This window comes from Watersipora subatra, chromosome 10 (assembly GCF_963576615.1).
Source record: "Watersipora subatra chromosome 10, tzWatSuba1.1, whole genome shotgun sequence".
Taxonomy (NCBI): Eukaryota; Metazoa; Bryozoa; class Gymnolaemata; order Cheilostomatida; family Watersiporidae; genus Watersipora; species Watersipora subatra.
Window position 1 is genome coordinate 53860226 of NC_088717.1, and position 13459 is coordinate 53873684.

At 33.7% G+C, this 13459-nt stretch overlaps 1 protein-coding gene across 2 annotated transcripts in view; it reads left to right on the plus strand.

The window, feature by feature from the left end:
• LOC137405721 (angiomotin-like) overlaps window positions 1-1338 on the plus strand; it is a 65126-nt gene extending 63788 nt beyond the window's left edge. For both annotated transcript variants that reach the window (XM_068092083.1, XM_068092085.1), the window contains one exon: window positions 641-1338. In XM_068092083.1, the coding sequence (XP_067948184.1) occupies window positions 641-780 (140 nt within the window). In that variant the 3' untranslated portion in view covers window positions 781-1338. The remainder of the gene's footprint in view (window positions 1-640) is intronic.
• Window positions 1339-13459: the final 12121 nt, after the last annotated feature.

A 13459-nucleotide genomic window follows, 5' to 3' on the forward strand; every position in this document is an offset into this window, starting at 1 on the left:
TTGAGTTGTTTTTGTGATGGCCTTTTATAGACAGGCTTAACAGTGGGCGAACTTCACATTTCTAGCAATTACGTGGTAGAAACGAGTAAAATTGTATTTTCTTTTTTCTGTAAAAAACAAATGAAATTTTTATATAATTGTAGATAAATGTTTTACAGAATTTGAAAAGTGTTTTATCTACTCTTCTGTAACTTCCAATGTTTTTGTACCTCTTGTCATATGCAAAAGATGACAAATCTCTCACACACCTTGATGGTCATGCGTGTCGCTTCAGCTTTCCAACATATATTTTCTGCACATGCGCAGGGGCCTTAGTTATGTAACAAATTAAAAATAGACTGTAAAACAACGTAGAACGTGGAATAAGTTAGTCAGACCTCCAGCACAGACACCCCTTCCATGAATCTGATGCCCTCGAGCTTTTTTCACCGCCCTGGGAAAACACTAATCACAGTCAACAGATGGGTGATATAAAAACGTTACGATATTACGGTAGTTAAAGGCCCTGGAGCATTCTCATTGTCAACTCAGTGAAAATTTTACTCAATAATTTTTGTGTCTGTTGATGTTTTGATGTACGATAATGTCTTGTGTTTGGAGTAGCAAAGCAGCATTTTAAACCACTTTTGCCTTCTTTCAGTTGCACAACACGTGAGACGAATATCAGAGCCTACCAACGGTACCAAAGAGGAAGTGCGTCGCCCCAGCGCTTCCGAGATACCAGAGATGTTAGATCCAGCGGCAGATAAGAATTTATTGACTCAAACTTGGCAGGTCTAATTAGAATTTTGTTGTTCTGTCAGGTCGTCTGCTTCAATCCCCTTGCATTTGGCCTAAGGGAAAAAACTATTATTAGCCTATTCTATAATTGTTCTCTGACCTCCACCCTTGTAGCTCTGGGTATACAAATAGTCCCCTAGTGCTAAGGCACGCGGCACACTTTTTTGCTTTTTATGTAATCATGAGCTGATGCGGTACATTCGTACTGTACAGTTTCAGTTATACCCATAAGACAGTTGTTCATACGCCTCAGTTCATACAATGATTAGCTGTGGTATCCGCCGTCACCATGCCCACACCCTCCGTAACATTTTACCAAATGTGCTACTGGGAAGACACAAGTTTTCATTACACTCATTTACTTTATACTTTAATTAGTCATACTTTATGGTGCAAAATTGTTTATATATTTCCATATCATTACAGATTGTTACTCTATTCTTTTGCAATCTCTGAGTCATTTGATGGAGTTATCTTGCCCATGTTTATGCATATTGTTATTTGTCATGGTGGTATTAGCTTACTACCAAACAAATATATATATATCACATCGCTGAATATATTCATTTGGCTTGTCAGCTTCATAAGCGAGTTTAAAAATTGCAACCGTAGCCTTGGAATCAATTCATTTATAAACATGTGAAAGCGTTGAGAGTTGACTAAAGAGATGTGAAGTTGTCTACTTTCTGAGCTTGGAATGAATCCCAACAGAATTTAGACTCTCCTGGGTGCCATGTAAAGTAGCTTGCACAGCAAAACATCGGAAACAGTAATTACGTCAATCATATTTTTGCATTTCTCAACCCACGATCTGGTGTAAAGTGTAATCTTCAGAATGGATGACGGACCACAATCATACAGACATCATACAGACATCACTGTGTATCATATCTCCTTGTTACATGGTTGTTAGAGTGTCGCTAAGTATTTAAGTGAGTCGAAATTTTCTGGCCATGCGAGCAGGGTTGCATTGCATTATTACATATATTCCCATTTCCGGCGCTTTTCTATGCTATATGCAAATTTGTATACTCGGTCCACAAATTGATGAATATTTATAACAAGTTATGTTTAATATGATTATGGAAATTATGTCCGGTGGTGATAAGGTTTTCTAAGAAGAAAATATTGAATTCATACTTCCTGGGATCCTTTGGTTGAGTTGTTATTTGATTTTTTATTGCTACAAATAAGTTCTATACTTGTCTATCAGTTTGATTGAAAGGTTTAATGTTCTGTGCTGAGTTTAATACATAGTAAAATTCATGCCAAGTGCTGAGAAGGTATCGTAAAGGTAATAGATATATTTGAGGTGACCTGACTGCTAGGAGGTATTGAGATCAAAATCGACAAAGCTTGATTGCGGTTAAAACACTCATATCAGGCAAAATTGAGATGACGTCTATAGTTACAAAAAACGTTACGTCGGTAGTTATGAAAGCTAAAGTTACAAAGAGACTGACAGAATAGAGACATGTAATGCTGCAACATTTTATATGTCATAACTGGAAGTATTTCTAAAACGAATTGAACAGATTACAATGTATTCTTCTAACAGAGTATTTGTTGCAAAATACGTTTTTGATACACATACATAGCAAACATCGAAATAGATCAACTTCGCTTGTCTGAATTTGGACTGAACACAATAGCCAATATCAACTATAACAATGATAGCGACTAGTGACATCATTTCACACATATTTTTCTTTCGAGTGTTTTAACAGCGATCAAGTTTTGTCAGTTTTAATCTAGAAACATCCTGACAGTCAGATCACCTCGAACATCAAAAACAACCACAAACGATAGAAAAATACCGATACTTTCTGATAAAACCTACTAAATATTTGTGCAAGGTCATCGTTAATTATATGAATAGGTTTGCGCAGAGCTACTCAATCTTTCATTTAAATTTTACATAGATAAAAAATATAGTGTAACGATGGTATTAGGGAAGTTGCACACAATTGACGCTTTCTTCGTAATGAACCTCAGAATCTTTTGAAACTGACATGAAAAGATCTTCGGTGAAGTTCTGGTTTTTTCTATGTCATTAAAGACTTGGAATAGAAAAACTGCAGAATATTGAAAAGGAAAAATAAAAACACCAAAAAACACAGAATAATTTTATACTATCATTAAATAAAATGCTTTCCATAGATCCAAAACATCTATCAAGTTAAAGGCAGGTTTAACTTATGCTCTACCTACATGTTGTTACAGGATTTAATGATAATCTGCTAGCGAGAAATAATAAAATATGTCATAGAATAGGAAGAACTCTTTAAGCACTTCATAATTTAGTTATAGACAGTGTTATCTGCAAAGCCTGGTTTACACAGACAGTATTCATACACAAAACTGATGGTACATATACACAAATATTGGCAGCAAAGGTATTCGCTGAAAATACAATGTTTGTCTTAGCCAAATTCTTTTACCATGCTGAACCGTAGCGGCATCAGACAGCGCCTCTATCGGTAAGTTGTATTTGCTGAATAACATGAAGCTAAGTGTTTCAAATACAATTATTTATAAACAGCGATATTTAGCTATTAATTTCCCTTATCCATCCTAGTCTACCAACACTCTACAGTCGCAAACAGTTTCAAAGCAAGTTTCTACCTTTTGTATTCATGCTGATATAAAAAATATATGAAGTCCCAAAGCTGGGTAACTTTCAAGCTGTTGTCAATTTTGACATAAAAAGCAGCTACATGTAATATTTACAAGATATGCATGTAAGTTTTGAACACGTACACCAACCATTCAATTTGGACAACGAGTTGTGATGACCTTCAGCTGAAAAATCATGGTTCAGCCTGTTGATAAGGAGAAGTCTAGATCAGACAAACTAGCTGGTAGAATGAAAACCACCACTGCGTGTGTAAGTGGAAATAAATTTTGAAGGCGCAAACGGCAATATATTCCGCATCGGGTTTGGGTGGTGAATGACACTTAAAAAAGATTGCCAAAGATTGCCATGATTACCAAATGCCATGGTGAAAAACGTTTGCCAACTATGTGCGCTCATATCTCAGCTTCTTTTTCCTTGCACATTTGAAATTAATAGAAAACAGAATAGGGTACAACTTGTAGAAGTGAAAATAACATGTTATGCAAATGATTCAACTTGGATTTGAGCTAATATGTAGCAATTGAAGAAATTTATTAAATCATTTTCATGATACGGTTTCACTATAGCTGAGACCTGCTGAAACAGCAGAAGATGATGCGATGTATTGCAGTTGTATGCCAAAATGAGGAAAGAACCAGGTCATTGTTTTATTATTATCATTGGCAAAGTATAATAACACAATGTATGATTGGGCAAGCTGTCTATTGGGCAAGCTGTCTAGTGTCCTCTCAACTGAACCAACGCAATAGTCATGAGAATACAGTTGCATATTCAACAAGGCCTGCCTGAATAAGATGTCTTCCGTGTTTGTATTACCTATTTTTGTAACACGTGTAGCACGCTTTGGGTATCTCCAGCATTCATAGGCTCACTCGCTAACAAAAGCTAGTCTTGCCAATCATCTCACCCTGTCTGTTTTGTTGTGGTTTAGCACAAATATTGTTAATGTGTTACGGCACCTGCGGCGAGTGTCTACGCTTGCCAATGGGGAGTTATTCAGTTATAAGAGCGGTGTAAGCTGGCGGTCACTATCTTACATAAGGTTTTGGGTTGCATAACTGTCTGGTGCATTTTAATTAGTCTGTGTGTTGGTCTATCAAACCGTGGTACATCAAATGCGTGCTTCAATGACTTGTAGCTGAAAATATTCTAACTGCGTGTCAAATAGGGCTTAACCACAGCAGTTATCGTAGGTTCATCATCACCTACGCAATATTCAATAAATTTTTGTTAAGTATGCTTACGAACCATTTCATGTTTTCCTAAAAAATCTAAATAGGTAGCCTATCTTTAGTTATGAACCATTCGTGGAGTCAACTTATGTCGATAGGAAAAGAATACAAATCCAGTTTTTTTTATCAAGGCGAGCTTTGGTAAAAACTATGGGCTAGTTTTGGTGAGAGAAATACATGTAGGCCTGGCCAAATCCAAAAATAGCCTCAGCTAAAACGAAAAACAAAGTCTGCGCGATGCCGTATGCTGCCCACAGTTATTTTGCAAATACATGTAGCACATTGAAAACTGCAGGAGAGTCATTCTATTCTAGGTATATGTTGCTGACGAGACAAAAAAGTGTTGAAACTTAAAGCAAGGGAACACGACTCAGCTGCCTGATCTCGAAATTCTTATAACAGCTTCCGTGTGGCTTGTCTAACGCATAAAATTCGCTATAGCAGCTTGTCATGGCATCTTTCGTTTGTCGAATGACAAAGAGTAGAAATTCAATATAAATCTAGAAATGATATAAAGCTGGTAATGCAGTTAGTCAAAGCATGTAGTCATAGAATGTGTAGTCATAGAATGTGTAGTCATAGAATGTGTAGTCATAGAATGTGTAGTCATAGAATGTGTAGTCATAGAATGTGTAGTCATAGAATGTGTAGTCGTAGAACGCGTAGTCATAGAACCCCTAGTCGTAGAACGCGTAGTCGTAGAACGAGTAGTCGTAGAATGCGTAATCATAGAGTAGTCATAATCGAACTATATCACGGATGCGTCCATACTCAGCTTACCGATCCCAACATTGCCTGATGGATTTACTTTTTGACAGACCTTTTTATAACTCTTTTAAGCTTTTGCTATAAACTGTTATCATTGCTATAAATTTGTGTTAAAGCAACTAGCTATAAAATTTAATAAATCTACTATAATTATTGTGCTACTAATTTATAAATGTACTATTATCTAACATTTTTGTGCTTAGCACACTTATGCAGGCAGTGCAGGATGATAAAAGTTTCCTTTTCACTCCGTAGAAAGTATTCAAAATGACTGCATTAAAAAATTTCTTGCCCTGCTATAAAAATTTGTTAGGCTGATATTGACTGGTTCAGCAGTGAAGAAGTAATTGAACTGGTAGCGGAAGCCAAAAAACAAATAATACTAAATAACTTTTTTTACAGTTTTTATTGCAGTTTTTGCATATATTATAAACAGTGTCTGTTTATGTTACTTGGTTTGTGATAAATATTCGTAACATTTGATTGAGTATTATTATATAATTTATAAATTTACAGATCTGTAGCGTACCATTTAATAAACCCAATACCATAATTTAAAATGGGGTTGTGAGAAACTTAGGCTCATAACCTGTCTTCTATTGCACATAAAAAGCTAGTTTTTCACTGCAAACATAAATAAGCTTGGATACCACACTGTTAAATTTATTTGTACAATCCAAAAATCTTTTTAAAATTAGAATTGTGAAAACAAATGTATAGCTTCACCAAATTTCAACTCAACTTACAAAATCGTCAAATCTTATTAAATGCAAGCAAAATATATCAGCTTGTAGAAGAACTTATCAGCTTTTTAATGCATATTTATTTACGGTTCTGCAGCAAATCGGATGTAAATTATAGCTGTTTTCCAGCAGCAATGTTTGAGGTCCCTATTTTGCTATTAAATAGCTTTGGATTTCCGACAAACCGTGTTTGCTTTGTTGTGGAAGAGTTACCTATAGCCTGTCACACTGTGGACAACTACAAAACATGTTTCACTCATCACTTAAAGATGCTGACCTAAAAAATTAGGATAGTTGGATCAGTAATTAATTATAACACCAAGAAGCAGGTGCCCTGCTGACTATAGCTATAAGAATTAACTCAAAGGTGGATGTTTTACCGATTTTGATAAAAAGAGAGAACCTTGTAAAACCAATATGTTTGTGTTGCAAAAAAATACAATTCTTTAACCATTTGTTCTCTTTTGTTTTAATTTGCTTCTCAAAAGATACACTGCTCAGTGTCTCCAGTACAAGTCTGTTCTTTTGAATACGTCTATCAAAATTTGCCTAGCATCATCTTTACGATGGTGACATAACAGATGAGTCTGATGGCTCTTTTGTCACGCATATATATCAGGAAACTTAATCCATTTACTAAAAGCCTTTGACCACGCGGAGATAACTTGAATTTTCATATGCAGATAGTTGGAATCTAGTTCTGTTGCTATACATAAACTGTTTTTGAAAACTTGGGAAAAAATTTTAGAATTACTTTCTTTCAAGTTTAATAAACTTTATTACGCAATTGAAATGCAGCTCCTATTTAGAGAAAACATTTTCTAAAAACAGGCAACAAAGTAAAGTAAATGCATAGCTGAGAGGTTTTATCAAAATGAATAAAAACTATTAAAAAAGTGAAAAGCGTTGACAGATTTGAGAAAAGGAAGCTTATGATTGAATAAGTGGCTTTTTGTAGTCTATATGTATATATATATACATACATGTATGTATATATATACATGTATAAATATAGCCGAAATAGTACTGTCTGTAGTATGAGTATATATATATATATATATATATATATATATATATATATATATATATATATATATATATATATATATATATATATATATATATATATATATATATATATATATATATATATATATATATATATATATATATATATATACTCTATTACAGATGCTACTCATGCTGTAGTATATATATATACGACAAAAGCCCCTATCCAATCATAGGCTTCGTTTCCTCAACTCCATCGAGGCTTTTCACTTTTATAATAGTTATTATATATATATATCTATATAGTATTATCTAGTACTATTATTTATTAACTATTATATATATAATAGTTAATAGATAATACTACTAAATAATACTATTATAGATAACATCACATAATATAAAATAATAGTATCATACATAATAATATATGATTTACTTTTTCTTTCTTTAGAAAAGAAAAAAAGGTGATAAAAAGAGAAAAAGCAATAAAGGTAAAAATTTTACACAACTGACTAACTGACTAGGTATATGATACCAACAAAGTTGTGACGTACCATCATTGTAGGAGGTTGAAGAAGCAAGTCATGCAATTTCTAGATTTGTGAGAAAAATACATCTGTTATACAACTTTTATAAAAAATACTTGTAAAATGTTATGCAATGTTATTTGTAACAACAGCTAAACCTACATACAGAACCAGGAAATCGTTTGCTGTAGGGCAAACTGAAGAGGTCAATTGTTAGTTTTAGGTTTCGTGGTCAACTGGGTACAAGCCCTAAAAGTAAATAGAACTTAGACAAAACAGGGCTAACATTAAGCTGCGGTATGAATAAATTCATTGGTGTTCTGTGAAGCCGAAACTCTCAGACTCTGCATACGCTATAGCTTTATATTGATTCAGTCAGAAAATCGGTTACGCAACTCCAGTCGACAGGAAAATAACAGGAAATCTAGAATACTAGTATTATGTTCAGTTGAGAAAAGGGACTTGGCTTCCACTTCTTCTCCATTCTTGAGACTTTATTGACTGGCATCAGAGGTCATTTAGTCTGCGGCAAGTCAGCTAGCAATTAATGTTTTCATTTTTTGAAAAGAAATTAAGTTCTGTCTAATGTTTATTGTCAACTGTAGGATAATTCAGTTTAAGAAGGCATTGCTAATTGCTAATTTAATTACATGGTTACTGTCAGCTCTCTTCACCATTTCCAGATAGAAAACAATTCCCTCGGCGGCTTTCAAGTTTCAGAGACAGGTTAACATTTCAGATTTTCCGCTAATATTATGAAAATGTTAAGACAATCAAGGCTAGAGGTTTAATTGATTAATCTAGATTGTTCTATGGACGAGCTATTATAATTACGACGGTGTATTAGCTTCAACTGGAGGATTCCCCTCTCGCTCGCTACCTATATAAAGGGTTTACAGAGCAGGTAGGTAACATTGAGATTTGCTTTCTTGTCAGCAACGAAACATGTCTCTTGCAGCGTGTGAGTAGCTTTCCATTTAAATATTGGAAATTTGTCTGCTTTGGTTGTTACAAACCAAAGCAGAAAACCCTGCTCAACAATATTGCGCAGGGCTTTTCAAAAATGCATTCATCGATATTATTCTTTCTGATTTTGGACTGTGTATTATATTCTAATGATCAAAATCTTTTTAAATTCAATTTTCTGAATTCACTTGAATTTGTTTTTGTTATGGCGCCAGATATTTTATTGCAACTGCAAGTTCCACTACAAATTCTTTCTCTTACAGATTTCTTGGGAGTTACCCTACTCGTCATTAGCAGCCACAGCATGTATATAAAAAGACAAATGGACCCTAACAATCCAGAAAACTTGCCAAACGATTGGATAAATGAAGACACAGCTGTTCGAGACCCCAACAGCCGACTCCGTTGGATTGATGACAACAATGTTGCGGATGAAGGCTCAATAAATAGAAACAGCCGTACGGATCCTAACTCTGGACAGATTATCACTACCACCCCCTTTCCACAAATCACCATATTTAATGATCAGAGAGATGCGAGATTAAAATCGTACGCTCAACTTGCCCTTCCAAGAATTGCAGATATCATAGAGATATATGTAAGTTTGCTTTGATTCAGGAAGTATAGTAGATACATAGCATAGACACATAGTACAGATAGGGTAGATAGGGTAGTATAATTAGTAGGTATATGTAAATTTGACAGATACTAGACCTAGCGTCATACTTTTGGCTAACACCTCCTTTAAGATTTTTAAATAAAGTTTATATACTATAACGGTAACTGCTGAACTTTTGTCGCTAGCTAAAGTGCCAAATGGGACAACTTGTGCACAAGTTTAATTTAATTAATTTAATAAAAAATGGTTAAACCTTGCTATAATTATCTATTTTACGCATAAAATATGGAGTTGAGCCCCAAAATTACGGAATTCACATGACTTTTTCTGAAAAAAAACTATTGGAGCAATTGTATCAGTTCACTAAAAATAATCCCAATTATTTCTTTTATATTTAGTGGCTAAAAGATAGCAAGTTATTGAGAGAAGAATTGATTGGTAAATATCTAAAAAGGAAATTAATAATTTACTAACTTTTATTCCCAAGAACTTTGTATTAAAATTAAAGATTTTTTAACCACATATACTACCTAACTGTATATTGTCTTAATCACTGAACATATTCCCTATGTAAAATGTTAATTTAAAACCAATACTTCATTAAATTTCAATATTTTAAAAATTGTAGCTTGTTCTATTTGTAGGCAACAACAGTTTATATTATATTCTTATATTATATTTATTATGTTATATTGTTCAAGTCTCTCGCGGATAAATTATATAACACTTATTACTTATTAAATAGCTTGTAGCTAGCCAAAGTACATCTCTTGTCACAAATAAAAAGAACAGCTCCTCTCTATATATAAAAAAGTAGTCAGGGTATACGCTAGACAAAGTTCAAGGGGACGCAGTAGCCAAAAAAACCTATTTGAGAAGCAGAGGTAAAAAAAGTTGATCTTGCCTTTTTTGGTTAAAAATATACAATATACTCTCCTTACAGAGCTACATCTACCAACTTCAGCAATAAATTTAATTAATTTGTATGTTCTACGTGTATTTGTATTTTGTAAGAAAAGATGCTACATGTAACTACAGCATTGATTTTAAAAGCTCACTCACCATTGTTGTTAATTATCAGTTCACATCGGCAATGTAGAATATCTCTTTCCATGACCTACCTCTTCCGGTGACCACCTATAATATTGTAGTAGTAGTACGTGAATAATCTCGCATCGATTTAAAAATAGACAATAACTTGCTACTTTAGCCTTAGTCTAATATTGGAAACCAGTCCAAGGGCGACACATATTCCCAGAGGGCTAATACATATTCACCGTCAAACATTTTGTTTCTTTTTCATCGATGGTCACTACGCACGCAGAGGCCATCTTTTGTGATCGCTAACCTGTCTGTATGTCTGCTAAAGAAAAAGCCTAAAACAGTTTAAGTATTTGCTGTTGTATGCTTTTGGATTTTCATTGACAGTATTGCTATGAAAAGCCGTGCTGCACGGACATGTGCGCAGTCTGCTGCCATCACCGAAAATGCTGCTTCCATTTTGAGGAATCGATGTAATGACAGGAAACAACCTGACATTTAAATCAAATATAATGTGTTAGGCATTATACTAATTAGCTCAGCAAAAAATCACTTTGTGCCAGCTAACTTATTGTTACGTAAATGGATAGCTTTGCCCAATTGCTTTTCTAAGCATCTATTGAAGTCAAATTTATTGAACAAGCAATTGATGAGCTCTCATTTCTATGCTTCTCAAGGGGTATAGAGTGGCAAAGCAGCATTTTATCATTGGTAGTTTATCCTTTTTATCTGTAGGCAATGATCTTGTTTACATCAAACATTTGTGTTCAAATGTCGTATGGAGTTAATGGCAACTTGCAACAATGTTAAGTATAAAATTTTAAAAACCAATTTTATTTCATTGGCAGTGATTTATGAAAAAGTATGGAAACTTTTATTACACCAAAGTCACAGGTCATGAAGACAACAAACTCAAGATTAAAACAATATTTTTTAATTAAAACAGAATATCTGATACAAAACCGAATTTTTTGCAGGCTTCTTTATTAACAATTTTTTTAAATATTAGTAAACTGTTAACATAAATACCCAAAACTGATAAAATCATTTTTTGTAAATGTTAACAATTTTTTCCATATTCATATCCAACAGCTTAAAATATGCAGCTGGTCCAAATTTAATCTTCGTGACTTCCATGAAGTCCGAAATGTGATAGTGAGATTTCATGTCATGCTGGTACAGTTATATACAGTTATATACAGTTATATACAGTTATATACAGTTATATACAGTTATATACAGTTATATACGTATTTGTGCTTGCAGAGAGACTATGCCGAAATATTGAGAAACAATGATAACATTCTAAGACAAGCTATGTGTGCCTCTCAAAATGTGCCCCATGTAAGTACAGTTACCATTTGAATTGTACTTTTTCAATTCCTAACAAAAGGAACACTAGAGCTTCGCAATATGATGAGTTAATCATTTGGTGGCAGTTTTTAAGGTAGACACTTTGAATATCACCACCACTTAAAGAGATTTTGTCAATCGTAAACGATATAATCATGTAATGATTTTCAGAGTGAGCAATACTGGAACTAAAATGCACGGCCTTCTAGTCTTATAATAAGACTGTATATATATATAATAATAATATATATATATATATACAGTCTATATAATAAGCTCGTTCCATGGCATTTCGTGCACACAGGCATTCATGAAATGTTTGTAATTATCACAAACACAAAACAGTTTCTTTTCAAGTTAACGTAAACAAAAGATATTAACAAAAACTTACAAGTTTTTGCATTATAATAATATGAATACTAATATCGAATCGTCTTTTTGGATATTGTGAAGTTCTGAAGAGCACATTAAATACTACTTTAAAGATTATACTCATGACATAATAATTTGCTATATCAATTAATTTGCTATAATGATAATAAAAATAATTCGCTATAAAAATATTTTGCTATAAAGATGATTTGCTACAATAATGATACTCATGATAGGTCAATTTGTTACATTCATATATACATTTTTTGCTTATCAGACTCCTAATCTACTAAATATGGTCATAAGTATGGAGAGGGGGCGGTATTACACATCCGCTGTTAACCAGATAGAGAAGAAACTAAATACTTTCTAACACTTTAAACGCAATATAGAGTTGAACAAAAACATATTAGGAAATTGCTTATGCGAAATATTGCTTGTCCTTACCATACGCTCTCTATGCAAGTCAAGGAAAGCAAAGTACATACATGTATATTTAAATAATAAAATTCATTACATTTGATTTTTATCACTTTGGCTAACGTCTCCGCTTGGTTCTCCCGTTGTCAATAAATTGGTAAGCGAAAGTCCGAACTCCGTCTGTTTCTTTGCAGACTAAAGAGAAACTCAACGAGGAATTGATAGATGCCTACTGTCATTTTGGCTATAGACGCACGCACATAGCTGATGCGACAGCCAATAATACAAACCTGGTTAATAGACTTCAGTCTAACCTCAATGAGATGATTTGCCTGATTAGACCTAGCAACTGCACAATTGTATGCCCGGTGAGTTCTAACATTTTATTTTTTTCTTTAACGTTTCCACTTTATACTTGGCTTTTGCCAACTTTTAACATTTTTTCAAAAGGCTGCTACTCTGAAAACTGAGTATCACCTCCATTTAACCGTAGCTTTCGCTTACCTCACAAACTATTATATATTCAGTCACAAGATTTTGAAATAAATTGTGTGAATACACAGAGCATAGATTTATTTTCTGCATTTTGTACTCAATTTATAACTTTTCATTTTAGTTTCTCATCTTGTACTGTCAAAGTGCATGAAAAACAATAATTAACTAACATACATGTAGTTTTACAGATCATAACCAGACAAATTTGCTGACAGAATTTGGCAGCTGTTCTACATGTTTTATCAAAAAACAAATGCTTGCAGGCGAATATCGTGACAATGAACGAAGTTTATAATGTTCAACACGACTACCAGGAAACTTTGCTGAACGTGAAGACGATTCTGAGGTGTATCATTCAACATGGCGGGAATGGCAACATCCGGTCAAGATATGCAGCAAGGGGTTGATACAAGACAACTTGTCCGCAAAAACTCACACAATTCACAACCCTGATGACAAATAGAAATGCAAGCGCTCAGAACATCTCCAAA